This window comes from Carcharodon carcharias, chromosome 3, assembly GCF_017639515.1.
Source record: "Carcharodon carcharias isolate sCarCar2 chromosome 3, sCarCar2.pri, whole genome shotgun sequence".
NCBI lineage: Eukaryota > Metazoa > Chordata > Chondrichthyes > Lamniformes > Lamnidae > Carcharodon > Carcharodon carcharias.
This window is the reverse complement of record NC_054469.1, coordinates 115422658-115440107: the sequence shown is the minus strand read 5'-3', so window position 1 is coordinate 115440107 and position 17450 is coordinate 115422658. Positions and strand designations below refer to the sequence as shown.

Below are 17450 nucleotides of genomic sequence, written 5' to 3'. Positions count from 1 at the left end.
GACAGCTGCCGACTGGCTTGCTGTTTTCAGTACTTTTATGTCAGATTTCCAGCATTTTAATTTTATTTTCCACAATATAGTATTGTTTTTGCATCAACATTCAGTTTTGTTTCCTAGTCGTATGATTTGATTCGGGAGACATCAACATATTCCGTGTTGCCCGAAAGGAGTTTGCTTCGTTGCAAATCCGAAGTCTTGACCTTGACAGCAATAGACACAGAACATTAAGAACTTGTACAGTAAACTGTACAACAACTTTGATAGATGAGAGCTACAAAAACATATTGAGACGACAATGAAACTCTCAAGCTGCTACTGGTTGCTCTCCAAAAGGAGAAGTGTGAACCGCAGCAGCTGGAGGCTGTTGGGCGCGGGAGCAGCGACCGCGGACGGACACTCGGTGACAGGCGCTGCGGCTTTAAGCAGGTGGCAATGGGCTGGGGACTCGGAGCCGCGGCCTGGGCCTCGGGCCTGCTCCTTCTCCTCGGGCTCCTGGGAAGCGAGGCCGAGCCTCCGCTGCGGGCGGGGTGGATTAACTACGAGAACCTGTGGAAGGTTAAAGAGCGGGCGGTGCATGGTTACGGCGCCGGCCTCCTGGGCCCGCGGGCTAGCGTTGAAGGAGGATGGGGCTCGGGCTCGGTCTCCGGGGCTGGGGAGCCGCCAAAACCACCTCCGGCCTCTGGCCTGGAGCCTGGCATGATGGCCCCGCCCTTCACACTCGAGACCCTGGACGGAGAGCTGAGATTCCCGCCGGTCAGGGAACAACAGCCCCGCTCCTTCATCTTCCAGGCGTTCACCAATAAATCCGGCTTCCTGGAGTGTATGTGGACCTCTCGAGCTTCCCTCACCGCCCTGGTGGACAGACTTCCCCAGCACAGCCATGTGGTCTTCCTGTCCTTCGACGACTCGGCTCCTAGGGATGCCAGATGGATGAAGCAGCAGCTTGTCGGAGTGATGGAGGAAAGGTAACTTCACAGCAGCGTCTCAGGGAACAAGAGGGGTGGTGGGGGTTGCGGGGCAGGGAATCCTCCCTCAGCCGCTGTCCAAGTGATCATGTCTGATGGTTTGTCTCCACCCAGTTGAGTACTCTGGTGATTGTTTGCTAATGGGACAGAAGATGGGCTCCATGCATCTCTCTCAATGCAGTTATAACTGGTGTGGCTTTGCGGTCAGGTTGCCTCCATTTCAATGATTTTTGGAATGTAGAAGGCAGTGATGCAAATGTGCAGCCATCTTTGACTGTGATCCCAAGTCACTGGAACGTGGCTTTAGTCTTTAAGAAATAATTAGGGGTTTCCTGCCAATAAGTTCAAAAATCTTTAAAAGAACAAACATGGTTTTACAACTTAGTACAGCAATGAGGGAAAGCTGCATTATTGGATGTGTTATGCTGGACCGCTTCTGCCTATTCAGGTGAATGTAAAAGGAATAGGAAAATATAATTTATTCATAAAACATTTTATGATACAAGAAGAGGAGTGAGGAGCTCTCTGTTTCTTGGTCAACATTTCTCCATTCAACATCAAAAACATAATTATTTAGGTATTTACTTCATTGCAATTTGTAGGCTTATGCTATGCATAGATTAGTTAATTATTTTACCTGCAGAGTAACAGTAACTGTGCTTTAAAAGAGATTCATTGTTTTCAAAGGGCTTTGGAATGTCCTGATAGTATGATGAGACACAATATAATACAAGTTCTTCCTTTAACTTAATTATTCATCATCCTGAGCTTAATTACTCTGAGACCACTACCTAATTTTGCCAATATTAGATTTGCTTTGGGATAGAGTATGTGTGCTGTGGTGAGATATCATTAAAAGTCAGTCCTACTGGCCTAAATGAAATAACTTTGCCGCAGTGGATTTCTCAAATGTCTTGGAGATTGTAGCGCATGTTTAAAGCTTGAAAGGTTTCCTGGTTTTTGTGCATCATTATATTTGTTTGTTAAGGCAAATTCTAATGTACGCTTAGATGTTAGTGGCTGTGAGCCCTGGCATATCTGTGTGAATTTTTTCCTCTACCATTTTTGTTTTTAACTTCAAAGATATAATACACAGCTGGAATTAATGACTTACAGAGAAATGTGGAATAACATGTAACTCATTAACTAGTAGTGAAGGGGGCTGATTAAATATACAGTGGCTGCACAACAGGTGGTTACTGGTATTATTTATCCTGAGAATACTATAATGCTTGTTCAGTCGCAGCATTTGTTGTATCATGTAGAATTGTTCTTTCTGAGTCATCTACTGATATCTGCAGGGAGATTATTTTGCCACCATGTCCCCACAAGCATGACAAATTACAGAACAAGACATACATATTTGGTATAAAGTATACATAGCTACACAAGAATTAGGAGCAGGAATAGGATATTTAGCCTCTCATGCCTAAAGAGTCCACACAAGGATATAGACAGGTTAAGTGAGTGGGCAAAAACTTGGCAGGTAGAATATAATGTGGAAAAATGCAAGGTAATACACTTTGGCAGGAAGAATAGAGGAGCTGAATATTACTTAACTGGAGAAAGATTGCAGAAAGTTGCAGCACAGAGGGATTTGGGGGTCCTGTGCATGAACCACAAAAAGTTAGCATACAAGTTCAGCAGATAATAGAGAAGACAAATGGAATGTTGGCCTTTATTTCAAAGGAAATGGATTATAAAAATAGGGAAGTCTTGCTAAAACTATACAAGGCTTTAGTTAGACCACAGCTATAATACTGTGAACAGTTTTGGTCCCCTTATGTAAGGAAAGGCATTGGAGGCAGTCCAGAGAAGATTCACTAGGTTGATCCCAGGTATGGAGGGACTTTCTTATGAGGAGAGGTTGAGTTGCTTGGGCCTGTACTCATTGAAGTTTAGAAGAATGAGAGGTAACCTTATTGAAACATATAAGATTCTTAGGGGGCTTGACAAGGTAGATGCTGAGAGATAAAAACAAAAAAACTGCGGATGCTGGAAATCCAAAACAAAAACAGAATTACCTGGAAAAACTCAGCAGGTCTGGCAGCATCAGCGGAGAAGAAAAGAGTTGACGTTTCGAGTCCTCATGACCCTTCGATAGAAGTTCTGTCGAAGGGTCATGAGGACTCGAAACGTCAACTCTTTTCTTCTCCGCCGATGCTGCCAGACCTGCTGAGTTTTTCCAGGCAATTCTGTTTTTATTTTTGTTTTAGATGCTGAGAGGTTGTTTCACCTTTTGGAGAGTCGAGGACCAGAGGGTATAATCTCAGAGTAAGTGGTCGCCCATTTAAGACAGAGATGAGGATCAATTTCTTCTCTGAGGATAGTTAATCAGTGGAATTCTTTACTGCAGAGGGCTGTAGAGGCTGGGTCATTGAGTATGTTCAAGGCTGAGATAGATAGATTTTTAATCAGTAAGGGAATCAAGGGTTATGGGGAAATGGCAGGAAATTAGAGTTGAGGATTATCAGATCAGCCATGATCTCATTGAATGGCGGAGCAGACTTGATTGGCCGAAAGGCCTACTTCTGCTCCTACATCCCATGGTCTTATGTCATTCGATAAGATCATGGCTGATCTGATTGTGGCCTCAACTCTCTTGCCTATCCCTCATAACCCTCGACTCCCTTGTCGATCAAAATCCACCTAACTTGGCCTTGAATATTTTCAATGACCCAGCCTCCACGACTTTCTGGGGAAGAGAATTCCACAGACTAATGACCTTCTGAGAGAAAAAAATTCTCCTCATCTCAGTCTTAAATGGAGCACCCTTTTTTAAAAAAATTGTTCCTCTAGTGCTAGATTCCTCCATAAGGGGAAACATCCTCTCAACATTCTCCCTGTCAAGTCCCCTCAGGATCTTATTTGTTTCAGAAGATCATTTTTATAACTCGAATGGGTATAGGCTCAACCTGCTCAATCTTTTCTGTTAAGAAAACCCCTTTATCCCAGGAATCAGTCAAGTGAATCTTCTCTGAGCAGCTTCTCATGCAATGTCCTTTCTTCAGTAAGGAGACCAAAACAGTGCACAGTACTCCAGATAGGGTCTCATTAAGGCCATTTACAGCGCTAAAAACACTTCCTTACTTTAATACCCAATTCCTCTTGCAATAAATGCCGAAATTCCATTTGCCTTCCTAATGACCTACATACTAACTTCCTTCTAAAGTTGATGAATTTACATTTTCCCACATTATATTTCATCTGCCAAATTTTTGCCCATTTGTTTAACCTATTTAAATCACTTTGTAGACACTTTATCTCTTGTCAACTTAGTTTCCTACCTATGTTGATGTCATCAGCAAATTTAGCCACCATACATTCAGTCCCTTCATCCAAGTCATTGACATAGATCATGAATAGTTGATAACCCAGTACTGATCCCTGTGGTACTCCACTTGTTACAGCTTGCTTATTGAAAAATACTCATTTATCCCTACTTTCTGCTTCCTGTTAGATTACCAAGGTCAGAAGTGGGGATGTTTGCTGATGATTGCACAATGTTCAGCAGCATTCACGACTCCTCAGGTACTGAAGCAGTCCATGCCCATATACAGCAAGACCTGGACAAATTCAGGGTTAGGTTGATTAAGTGGCAAGTAACACTGATGCCACACAAGTGCCAGGCAATGACCATCTCTAACAAGAGAGAATCCAACCATCTCTTTCCATGATAATATATAACCCCTTGCACCATGAGCTCTTATTTTGTGTAGTAACCTTTGATGTGATGTCTTATTAAATACCTTTTGGAAACCTAAGTTCTCCACATCTACAGGTTTGCCTTTATCCACCTTGTTTGTTACTTCCTCAAAGAACTCAGAAATAAATTTGTCAAATAGAATTTCCCTTTTCACAAAACCATGTTAACTCTGCCTGATAGTATTATGATTTTCTCAATATCCTGCTATTACCTCAATGATAGATTCTTGCATTTTCACAATGAGATACATTAGGCTAACTAGCCTTTAGTTTCCTGCTTTCTATCCACCTCCTTTCTTGAGTAGAGGTGTTACATTAGCTATTTTCCAATCCACTGGGACCTTTCTAGAATCTAGAGAACTTAAAAAAATTATTTCATGGAACGTGGGTGATGCCATTTTTTATTGCTTGTCCCTAATTGCCCTTGTTCAGAGGGCATTTAAGAGTCAACCACATTGCTATGGGTCTGGAATCACATGTAGGCCGGACCAAGTAAGGACAGTAGAGTTCCTTCCCTAAAGGGACATTCGCGTACCGGATGGGTTTTTACGACAATGGGCAATGGTTTCATGGTCAACATCAGACTTTTAATTCCAGATTTTTATTGATTTCAAATTTCACCATCTGGTGAAATTTGAACCCAGGTCCCTAGAGCATTACCATGGGTCTCTGGAATACAAGTCCATTGACAGTACCACTATGCCATCCCCTCCCATGATTGCCTTTGAGAAGGTGGTGGTGAGTCGCCTTCTTGAACCGCTGCAGTCCATGTGATGTAGGTGCATCCACTGTGCTGTTTGGGAGGGAGTCCCAGGACTTTGATCCAGCAACAGCGATGGAACGGCAATATATTTCCAAGTCAAGATGATGTGTGGCTTGGGGGGAATTTGCAGGTGGTGGTGTTCTCATAAATCTGCTGCCTTTGTCCCTCTAGGTGGTAGAGGTCATGGATTTGGTAGTTGCTGTCAAAGAAGCCTTGGCGAGTACCTGCAGTGCATCTTGTAGATGGTACACACGGCTGCTACTGTGCATCGGTGGTGGAGGGAGTGGATGTTGGATGGGGTACCAATCAAGTGGGCAGCTTTGTCCTGGATGGTGTTGAGCACCTTGAGTGTTGAAGGAGCTGCACTTATCCAGGCAAGTGGAGAGTATTCAGTCACACTCCTGGCTTGTGCCTTGTAGATGGTGGCCATGTTTTGGGGAATCAGATGATGAGTTACTCTCCACAGAACTTGCAGCCTCTGACCTGCTCTTGTAGCTGTTTGAGTTCGGTTTCTGGTCAATGGTAACCCCCAGAATGTGAATGGTGGGGGATTCAGCAATGGTAATGCCATTTAATATCAACAGGAGATGGTTGGATTCTCTCTTGTTAGAGATGGTCATTGCCTGGCACTTGTGTGGCATCAGTGTTACTTGCCACTTACCAACCTAACCCTGAATTTTGTCCAGGTCTTGCTGTATATGGGCATGGACTGCTTCAGTACCTGAGGAGTCGTGAACGGTGCTGAACATTGTGCAATCATCAGCGAACATCCCCACTTCTGACCTTGAGCCATAACTTCCAACTAGCGTCGGAAAGAGATAACGGGCAGGAAATGAGAAGAAATAAGTACATGGGCACCTGCCATTGAAAATTACGCTGATCCTTCCGTTCACCAGAGCTGCTTGGGGCCTGCATTGAAAGACTCCTCGCAGGCTCTAGCAGAGTGCAGCTGTGTTGGATTCAAGGAGGCCACGCCCCTTTTTTTACAGTACTTGCTGCCGTAAAGCGGGTAAGTTTAACAGGCCGGGGGAAGGTAAGAGGATAGGAGTTTGGGGGTGGGGGAGGAGTCAGAGCTCCAGGAGGGTGGGGTATGGGAGGTGGGGTGGCGGGGTCCGAGGTCTGTGGCGGTGGGGGGTGTCGGAAGTTGGGGAGGTCGGAAGTTGGGTGGGCATGTGTTGGTGGGGTCGTGGAGGGAGTGGGGGATCGGAGGTCAGGGGGTGGTCGGCGTGTGGAAGGAGCCCTATTTTGGGGGGGGGTGATCCGGGAGTCTGAGGTGTGGGGGGAGTCCCGTGGGGGGTTTTGGAGGTGTGGGGGGAGACCAGTGGGGGTGGGCTGGGTTTTTACAATAGTTACCCAGAAGTTAGAAGAGGTTTTAATTCTCCTAAATTTTTCTGAATAAGTATTGTTGTAACCCTGGTGGAACTATCCGAAATTTGCGATTTAAACCGCATTTTTGAATAGTTCCCAGCGCAGCGCAATTGTCCAGAGGAAGCGTGCACTTCTGGGCAATTGCCATGCAAACTGTTACCTGGGAACATCTGAGAGGGTTTCCCCAGTGCATCTTTTGGGTACCCCCAAATCCAGTGTTGGGGTGCTCGGAGATTATGGCCCCTTATGATGGAAGAAAGGTAATTATAAAGCAGCTGAAGATGGTTGGGCCTAGGTCACTACCTTGAGGAACTCCTACAGTGATGGCCTAGAACTGAGATGATTAACCTCCAACAACTACAACCTTCTTCCTTTGTGCTAGGTATGACCCCAAGCAGTTTTCCCCCTCAATTCCATTGACCCTTGTTTTGCTAGGGTGCCTTGATGCCCTATTCAGTCAAGTGTGACCTTGATGTCAAGGGCAGTCATTATCAGCCCACCTCTTGAGTTCAGCTCTTTTGTCCGTGTTTGAAGAACAAGTCTGTAATGAGGTCAGGAGTGGCCCTGGCCACTGGAAGATCACAACTAATGCATTTACTATCTCTGCAGCCACTTCTTTTAAGACCTTAGGATACAGACCAGAACGTCTATAGTTCTAATAATTTTACCTAGTGATTGCAATTGTCTTAAGTTCCTTCCTCCCTTTTATCTCTTGATTTTCAAGTATTCTTGGAATGTTTTTGTGCCTTCTACAGTGAAGCAGACATAAAATATCTGTTCAATGCTTCTGCCATTTCCTCATTTCCCATTATTATTTCCCTAGTCTCACCTAAGGGAGAAATGCTCACTTTAGCTACTCTTTTCCTTTTTAAACACTTGTAGAAACTCTTATTATGTTTTTATATTTCTAGCTAGCTTTCTCTCAAATTACAAAGGAAAAGGAGGTGGGATAGCTCTGTTAATAAAGGATGAGAACAGTAGAGAAATAATTTTGGTTCAGAAGATCAAGATGTAGACTCAGTTTGGGTAGAGATAAGAAATTGCTAAGGAAAGAAGTCACTGACACAATTAGTTTATAGGCCCCTGTATAGTAGCTATACAATAGTCCAGAGCATACATCAATGAATAATGAGGCTGCTGCAATTATCATGGGTGACTTTAATTTTCACATCAATTAGACAAATTAAATTGACAAAGCCTGGAAGATGAATTCATGGTCTATACTGGATCAGTTTCTGAGATCAATATGTTCTGGAACCACCAGGGACCATGCTATTTTGGGCCTGGCAATGTGTAATGAGGCAGGACTGATTAAAGACCTCATAGTAAAGGATCCTCTAGGCAAGAGTGATCATAACATGATAGAATTGCACATTTAGTTTGAGAATGAGAAATGTGGATCCATAACTAGTATCTTAAACTTAAATAAAGGCAATTACAAGAGTATGAAGACAGAGTTGTCTAAAGTGGACTGGGTAAATAGTAGAGAAGCAGTGGCAGACATTTAAGGGGATATTTCACAACTCTCAATAAGGATATATACCAATGAGGAGGAAAGACTGCCAAAAGTTTGCACAATCCATGGCTAATTAAAGAAGTTATGCGTGGTATCAAATTGAAAGAAAATACATAACAATGCTGTGTAAATTAAGCTGGAGGTTGGGAGAGTTTTAGAAACCAGCAAAGGACGACAAAAAACCAATAAGGAGGATGACATTGGAGTATGAGAGAAAGTTGGCAAGAAATTTGAAAACGAACAGTAATAACTTCCACAAATGTACAAAAGTATATATAAGAGATGGCTTGATTGAAACATAAGGGTTTTTTTTATTCATTCACGGGATGTGGGCTTCGCTGGCTGGGCCAGCATTTATTGCCCATCCCTAGGGCCCTTGAGAAGGTAGTGGTGAGCTGCCTTCTTGAACTGCTGCCGTCCATGTGGTGTAGAGACACCCACAGTGCTGTTAGAAAGGGAATTCCAGATTTTGACCCAGTGACAGTGAAGAAACGGTGATATATTTCCAAGTCAGGATGGCGAGTGACTTGGAGGGGAACTTCCAGGCAGTGTTGGACAGAGTGGATGTGGAAAGGTTGTTTCTTCCTGTGGGAGAATCTAGAACTGAGGGTTACTGTTTAAGAGTAAGACAGAGATGAGGAGAACTTTTTTTCTCAAGAGGGTCATGAGTCTTTGGAACTCTCCCTCAAAGGGTGGTGGAAGCAGAGTCTTTGAATATTTTTAATGCAGAACTAGATAGATTCTTGATAAGCAAGGGGGGTGGTGAAAGGTTATCGGGGGGTAGGCAAGAATGTGGAGTTGGGGTTACAATCAGATCAGCCACGATCTTTTGGATGGCAAAACAGGGGCTGAATGGCCTCCTGCTTCTCATTTGTATGTTCGCATGTATTTTTGTATGTAAAAAGGAAAAGAGTAGCTAAAGCAAGCATTGGTCCCTTAGTGTGTGAGACTGGAGAATTAATTATGGAAAACAAAAAAAGGCAGAGGCTTTAAACAAGTATTTTGTATCTGCTTTCACAGCAGAAGATCCAAAAAGTATTCCAAGATTAGTAGAAAACCGAAAGGCAAAAGGGAGCGAGGAACTTAAAACAATCGTCACTAGAGAAAAAGAATGGGAATGCTAATGGAACTTAAGGCTGACAAGTCCTCTGGACCTGATGGTCTGCATCTTAAGGTCTTAAAAAAAGTGGCTGTAGAAATAGTGGGTGCATTGGTTGTAATCTTTCAAAATTCCCTAGATTCTGGGAATGTTACAGCTGATTGGAAACTGCAAATGTCACACCTCTATTCAAGAAAGGGGGTGGGGGAGACATAAAGCAGGAAACTTTAGACCAGTTAGCCTAATGTCTCTCATTGGGAAAATGCTAGAATCCATTTTTAAGGAGGTAGTAGCTGGACATTTAGAAAATCATAATACAATCAGGTAGAGACAACTCGGTTTTGTGAAAGAGAAATTGTGTTTGACAAATTAGATTTCCTGGAGGAAGTAACAAACAAGGTGGATAAAGGGGAAACAATAGATGTAGTGTACTTGGATTTCGAAAAAGTATTTGATAAGTTAAACATACAAGATTGCTACACAAGTTAAGAGCTAATGGTGCTGGGGCTGATATACTAGCATGGATACAGGGCTGGCTAGCTAACAGGAAACCGAGATTGTGATAAATAGGTCATTTTCAGGCTCACTTATGAAGTGCCACAGGGATCACTGCTGGGGCCTCAACAACTTACAATCTATATTAATGAATTGAATGAAGGGACTGACTGTATTGTAGCCAAATCGGCTGACGATGCAGAGTAGGGCAGGAAAGTAAGTTGTGAGGAGGGTATGAAGAATGTGCAATGGATATAGATAGATTAATTGAGTAGGCAAAAATTTGGTAGATGGGCTGTAATGTGGCAAAATGTGAAGTTGTCTACTTCAGTAAGAATGCTGCAGTACAAAGGGATCTGGGTGTCCTTGTACATGAGTCACAAAAAGTTAGTTTGCTAGTACAGCAAGTAATTAGCAAGGCAAATGGAAAGTTGGCCTTTATTGCAAGGGGAATGGAGTATAAAAGTGGGGAAGTCTTGCTACAACTGTACAGGACATTTGTGAGTATTGTGTACAGTTTTGGCCACCTTACTTAAGGGAGGTCATACTTCCATTGGAAGCATTTCAGAGAGTTTCATTAGGCTGATTACTGGGATAAGAGGTTTATCTTATGAAGAATGCGGTTTTCAGTGTTTGGAATTCTCTTTCCCAACAAGCAGTGGGAGCTGAGCCACTGAATATATTCAAGACTGAGTTAGTCAGATTTTTGATTGACAAGGGAGTCAGGGGTTATGGTAGGGGGGGGGGGTGTGGGTCAAGCAGGAACGTGGATTTAAGGCCACAATCAGATTAGCCATGAGCGTACTGAATGGCGGAGCAGGCCCAAGGGGCCAAATGACCTACTCCTGCTCTTTTTACTTATGTTTGGTGCTAGCGTGGTAGCAAATATAAATGATGGTGCAGGCTGCCATCCTTTTTTTTTGGTTTACAAAGTTTTCTGTTTGCTGGGCTGAACAACAAACCTTCAATGCAGAAACATCCGTAGCCAGAAGTGAATGTTGTGAGTTGTGGCTACACTGAGAGCTCCAGCACCTTACAAAACTGTTTTTAAAAAATTCATTCTAGGGATGTGGGTTTCGCTTCACTGGCTGGGCCAGCTGGGCTAGCGTTTATTGCCCATCCCTATTTGCCCTTGAGAAGGTGGTGGTGAGCTGCCTTCTTGAACTGCTGCAGTCCATGTGATGTAGGTACACCCACAGTGTTACAACAATCGACAATGGTTAATGGTTTCATGGTCATCATTAAACTTTTTAATTCCAGATTTTTATTGAATTCAAATTTCACCATCTGCCGTGGCAGGATTTGAACCTGGGTCCCCAGAGCAGTACCTCGGTCTCTGGATTACTAGTCCAGTAACAAATACCACCACACCATCACCTCCCCATCTCACCCAATGGAATGCGCTTGAATGTAGTTCTAATATAATCAGAGAATTAACCTGAAATCGAGATGTCAGCCTGATAAGGCAGTGTTTTTATGCTCTGAAAGGGGTATTTCTGGTGGTGCAAAATGCTCATTGATTCAATTAAGATCGAAACTTTCAATCCTCAAACTCAGGAACAATAGGGAGTGTGAGAATTCCACTGATTTCAAATGATATGGCATGTGCCCATAGTGATCTGTACCTCAACTCCATTTACCTGCTCTTTCTTCATATCCTTATCTAACAAAAATTCAACTAGTCTTAAATTTGAATTGACCCAGAATTAATAGCCTACTGGGGGAGAGAGTTCTAAATTTCTACTAATGTTTTTGTGAGGAAGTGCTTCCTGATTTCACTTCTAAATGGCCTAGCTCAAATTTTGAGATTATGACCTTCCTTTCTTGATCCATGGTAAATAATGAACAACTCAACTGTTGTGGAGAAGTAGGATAGGATTTAATCTGCATTCTCTTGTCCTGACAAATTTCAAACCTGGCACTTGCTGTTTTATACCAAAACCCTATTTTTTTTAACGAGGTCAGAATATGACTAATTTTATTTGTGGGTTATGTTTGCTCTACAGGCTGATCTGGAGTAGTGTTTGTTTTGGCAAGGGAGAATGAGAGCTGATAGCACTTGTCTAAATTCAGCCAGATCAATTGATGAACGGCTAAACCAGTCCTGGGCCAGAAGCTCTTTTGTCCATATCTCTTGGACAGGCAGGATCAAATTTGGGGGCATATCAGTTATCACGGGACAGGTTAAATGTTTTACCATGGACAATAGCAACAAAGGTGAATGTAAAGGAGCAGTTAAGTGGATTGACAGCTGCAAACGGCTGGGAGGGAATGCCTAAAATCGAGAGTGCACTCTTTTGCGCATGCGCAGGAAAGAGCGCACTCATCTCCCTGAGGCTAAGTGTTGAAGTTCTAAAGAAGAGTCGTAAGGACTCAAAATGTTAACTCTGGTTTCTTTTCTTCACAGATGCTGTTAGACCTGCTGAGTTTTTCCAACATTTTCTGCTTTTGTTTCAGATTTCCATCATCTGCAGTATTTTGCTTTGTGGCTTGTGCATTGCAGTGGAAATATGCAACAACGTTACCCTAATATATTATTTAAAAATGGGTTAATCCTTACAATGACAATAAAGATTTGTGAACCCGATAATATTAAGATATTAGGGCTAAATATTAATATCGTTATACTAAGAAAAATTATTTCTTGCAGGTTGAAGAACATCAGGAGATTTAAGGACTTGCTGTCTCGACTTCATTTTGTACCAATTCCTGTCTATGCTCTGGGAAACTGGATCCCTGCTATCTTTTATGCTTGGAGATGTCAAGAGCACAACTGTGGACTCGCTCAAATTGTCTTCACTTCACCAGGTATAATTAATGATTTTTAAAGTGGAATATTTTGGTGCTTAGAGTTAGTCGTTGTTTCATGAACATGAATTGAATTGTACACTCACTGCCATTAAACCTAATGGTTATGAACTTTCCGTAGTGTTATTACTAGAATACAAAGTGAGTAAATATTCAAAACAGGAATAATAAAATAAGCTAATGGGATGCTAGCTTTAGGAAAGTAACCAGGTTCAGCTGATGATCATCCCAGAATACTAAAGGAGGTTTAAGAGAAGCTACCTGAGATACTAACCATAATTTTCCCCAAAGTCTTAGAAGGAAATACTACCAATTGTTTGTAGGATGCTAAATGTTTACATCTGTGTTCAGGAAAGGAGAAATTATTTTTGCCTCGCTTTTTATGGTGAATTTGTGAAATAGTGTCACAGTGCATCAGAGGCAAACATCAATACCTATCAGTGCCATAAAAAGCCTCATCCCAAGCAATGCCATTTGCACAGAAGTTTTTATCTAATGGTTTAAACAATATTAAAGTTATTTTTAGAAAAATATTATTTTTGATTTTTTTTCTACTGGTTGTGTTTCATGCCTATTTTTGTAATTTTCCTCTGTTGATGTGTAACTCAAATTGTCAAAGTAGACATGGATTTGTAGTTTCACAAAAACAAGACCAGTAAAATGAAAGAAATTGCAATTAAGTATCATCTTTTGTAACCTCAAGACAAACTAAAGTGTTTCACAATCAGTTTTATTTTTGAGGTGCAGTGATGTTTTGTTGCAAATACAGAAGTCAATTTTTGTACAGCAAGGCGCACCAGCAGAAAATATTTGGATGATCAGCTTTCATTGTGCTTTTGGTTGAGAAGAATGGCCTCTTTTCTGTGCCATATCATTTTATGATTCTAAGATGGTCTCATCTTAATTATTAATTCCTTTTTTTTGCCAGAATACCTAGGGTTTCATTATAGCAATATAATTACTGCTAAGTAATGATTACTTAATATATTAAAAAATGCTTTTGGGTGGAGAGTTCCCAGGAATTTTTGTCCTCTGAAAAGGGATATACATTTTTCTGGAACTATACAAGCAACTGCAATCACCCTAACTGTCTTATAAGACTAGTGAAGTGACTTTTACATGGAAACACTGGATTGACTCATTTTATAATGCATATTTAGAGTACTGTAAATATATTGGCACAGTGTTGATAGTTCTCAGTTTTAAAAATGGACGTATATAGTTTTCTGATGGTTAACATCAGCATTGCCCTCCTATTCCTCCCTGATTTGGGAAAGAAAAATCTACTGTCCAAAACATGTGATTAACCAATGTCTTGCAATTTATTCTGGGAATGAGGAGGTCTCTTCAGTTTAACTAAAAGACTTAATCAGTGTAGCCCTAAGTTAGGAAGGATGCCTTCAAATGTTTCTCTTTATAAACATAGGGCCCCTGTTACCATGCATAGGCTGAAAACACCTAAACATATTTTGCAGTTTTTGTAACAATTTCAGTTCAGCATGTCAGTTTTGACCTGATGAAAACAGGCCTGCAGTTCAAATTGGGTCTTTTAATTTTCTTTTAGATGTAAAAAGGTTTATTTTAAAATTATTTTCTTTTAACTACAATTTATAACTTGGAGGATAGACAGACAATGTGCTCTGAGGCATATAGCTCCTTATTTTCTGAGAGGGGTGTAAGATTGACCAGGAATGAGAGAATATATAGTTATTTTTGGACATGAAACTACATCCTGAATTGCCCTAAACATTCAGAATTTTCTACTCTATAGGTCAGATTGGTAGTCAAGAAAAGGGAATAGTTGTTTTTATCCTGGGGTCAGGATTAATACAATTTACAATAATGCATTCAACTCTCAAGCTAATTTAGGGTTTGTTTCAGTTTTGGAGTAATGTATTATGTAATAATATTGTTAGCAAAGACTATGGGCTCTGACAAAATTCCGGCATTAGAACTGAAGATTTGTGCTTCAGAACTTGCCATGCCCCTATCCAAGCTGATCCAGCACAGCTGCAACACGGGCATCTACTTGACAATGTGGAAAATTGCCCAGGTATGTCCTGCCCACAAAAAGCGGGACAAATCCAACCCAGCCTCTTGCCACCCCATCTGTCCACTTTAGATCATCAGCAAAGTAATAGAGCGAGTAATCAGCAGTGCTACCAAGCTGCACTTGCTCAGCACTAATCTGCTCACTGATGCTCAGTTTGGGTTCAAACTGAGCTCCTGACCTCATTATAGCCTTGTTCCAATTATGGACAAAAGAGCTGATCTCCAGAGGTACAGAGAGAGTAACTGGCATCAAGGTAGCATTTGAGTGAGTATGGAATAAAAGAGCCCCAGCAAAACTGAAGTCAATGGGAATCGTGGGAAAACTCTCCACTGATTAGTGTCATAACTGACACACAAAAAGATGGTTGTGGTTGTTGGAGTTCAATCATCTCTGTCCCAGGACATTGTTGCAGGAGTTCCTCAGGGTAGTGTCCAAGGCCCAACCATCTTCAGCTGTTTAATCAATGACCTTCCCTCAATCATAAGGTCAGAAGTGGGAATGTTAGCTGATGACTGCACAATGTTCGCACCATTCATGACGCCTCAGATACTGAAGGAGTCTATGTCCATATGCAGCAAGACAAAAGAACACAGAAGCAGTAGTGGGCCATTTGGCCCATTAAGCCTACTCCACCATTTAATAAGATCATGACTGATCTGGTTGTGGTCTCAGTTCCACTTTCCTGTCTGCCCCCATAACCCTTGACTCGCTTGCCTAACAAAAATCTGTCTAACTCTAACTTGAATAAATTCAAAGACCCAGCCTCCACTACTTTCTGGGGAAGAGAATTCCACACACCACTGACCCTTTGGGTGAAAACATTTCTCCTCATCTCTGTCTTAACAGGGAGACCTCTTATTTTTAAACAATAATCCCCTAGTTTTAGTCTCCCCCACAAGAGGAAACATTCTCTGGGTATCCACTCTATCAAGTCCACTCAGGACCATATAAGTTTCAATAAGATCACAGAGGTGCCTCAGGGCAATAAGTTTTAAAAATTTTAATAGAGAAAAAAAAATTAAGTGCCACATGAGCTGGGACATGTCAATGAACTTTAATGGAAAAATTTTTTAATTTATAAACCCTTCATGAAACCTCATCCCGCCTGTGTGAGCTGAAAATCTAAATGATGTACGGTGATGTCGGGACACACGCCCAACATCACCCTGCGCCATTTTACGCCTCAGCAAGTGGGCACTGCCCCCACTCGCCGAGCCAAAAATTCTCCACCGTATGCTCTTATCTTGTGTAGTAACCTTTGATGTGGTACCTCATCAAGTGCCTTTTGGAAACCCAAGTACACCATATCTACTGGTTCCCCTTCAATCACCTTGAATGCTACTTTGTCAGAAAACTCTAACAAATTAGTTAAACATGATTTCCCTTTCACAAAGCCATGTTGGTTCTGCCTGATCAAATCATGATTGTCTAAGTATCCTGCTATAATCTCCTTAATAATGGATTCTACCACTTTTCCTATGATCAATGTTAGGCTCACTGGCCTATAGTTTCTTGCTTTCTGCCTCCCTTTATTCTTGAATACAGATGTTACATTAACTATTTTTCAATCCGCTGGAACATTTCCAGAATCTAAGGAATGTTGGAAGATTATGACTAATGTGTCTGCTATCTGTGCTGCCACGTCTTTTAAGACCCTAGGATGCAGGCCATCAGGTCCTGGGGACTTTCAGCCTTTAGGTCTAATAGTTTTCCTGGCACACTTTCTTTGGTGAAGATGATTGTATTAAGTTCATCCCTCCCTATCATCTCTTGATTTTCAAGAATCTTTGCGAAGTTTTCTCAGTCCTCTATTGTGAAGACAGACACAAAATACCTGTTCAACGCCTCTGCCACTTCTTTGCTTTCCATTATCAATTCCCCAAACTCACTCTCTAGAGAGCCAACACTAGCTTTAGTTACTCTTTTCCTATTCAAATACTTGCACAGTGGAAACTCTTAGTATCTGCTTTTATATTACTAGCTAGCATTCTCTTACACTCTGCTTTCTGCCTCTTTATTCTTTTCAGCCATTCCTTGCTGGTTCCTAAATCTGTCCAATCCTCTGACCTACCATTAATCTTTGCAGATTTGTACAGTGCTTCTTTCAATTTAATACTACCCTTAACTTCTTATTTAGCCATGGATTCTGGTTTCCCTGTTCACCTTAGCCAACTCTATTTTCATACTCTCATAGTTACCTCTATTTAGGTTTAAAACACTAGTCATGGACCCACGCTTCTCTATTTCAAACTGAGCATGAAATTCTATCATGTTGTGATCGCTTTCACCTAGAGGCTCCTTTACCATGGGGTTATTGATTAATCTTGTCTCATTGCACATTATCAGGTCTAGGATAACTGGGATAACATTCAGGTTTGGGCTAATAAGTGGCAAACAACATTCATACCACACAAGTGCCAGGCAATGACTATCTCCAAAAAGAGAGAATCTAACCACCTTCCCTTGACGTTCAGTGGCATTCCCATCACAGAATCCCCCACTATAATTTTCCTGGAGGTTATCATTGACCAGAAGCTGAGTGGGACTAGCCATATAAATACTGTGACTCCAGAGCAGGTCAGAGGCTAGGAATTCTGTGGGGAGTAACTCATCTCCTGACTCCCCAAAGCTTGTCAACCATCTACAAAGCACAAGTCAGGAATGTGATTGAATACTTT

At 41.7% G+C, this 17450-nt stretch overlaps 1 protein-coding gene across 1 annotated transcript in view; it reads left to right on the top strand.

The window, feature by feature from the left end:
* Positions 1-412: 412 nt before the first annotated feature.
* Positions 413-17450, top strand: part of si:dkey-256h2.1 (uncharacterized protein LOC337520 homolog) — a 266626-nt gene continuing 249588 nt past the window's right edge. The window contains exons 1-2 of the mRNA XM_041185101.1: positions 413-965; positions 12562-12719. Of these exons, the coding sequence (XP_041041035.1) occupies positions 433-965; positions 12562-12719 (691 nt within the window). The 5' untranslated portion in view covers positions 413-432. The remainder of the gene's footprint in view (positions 966-12561; positions 12720-17450) is intronic.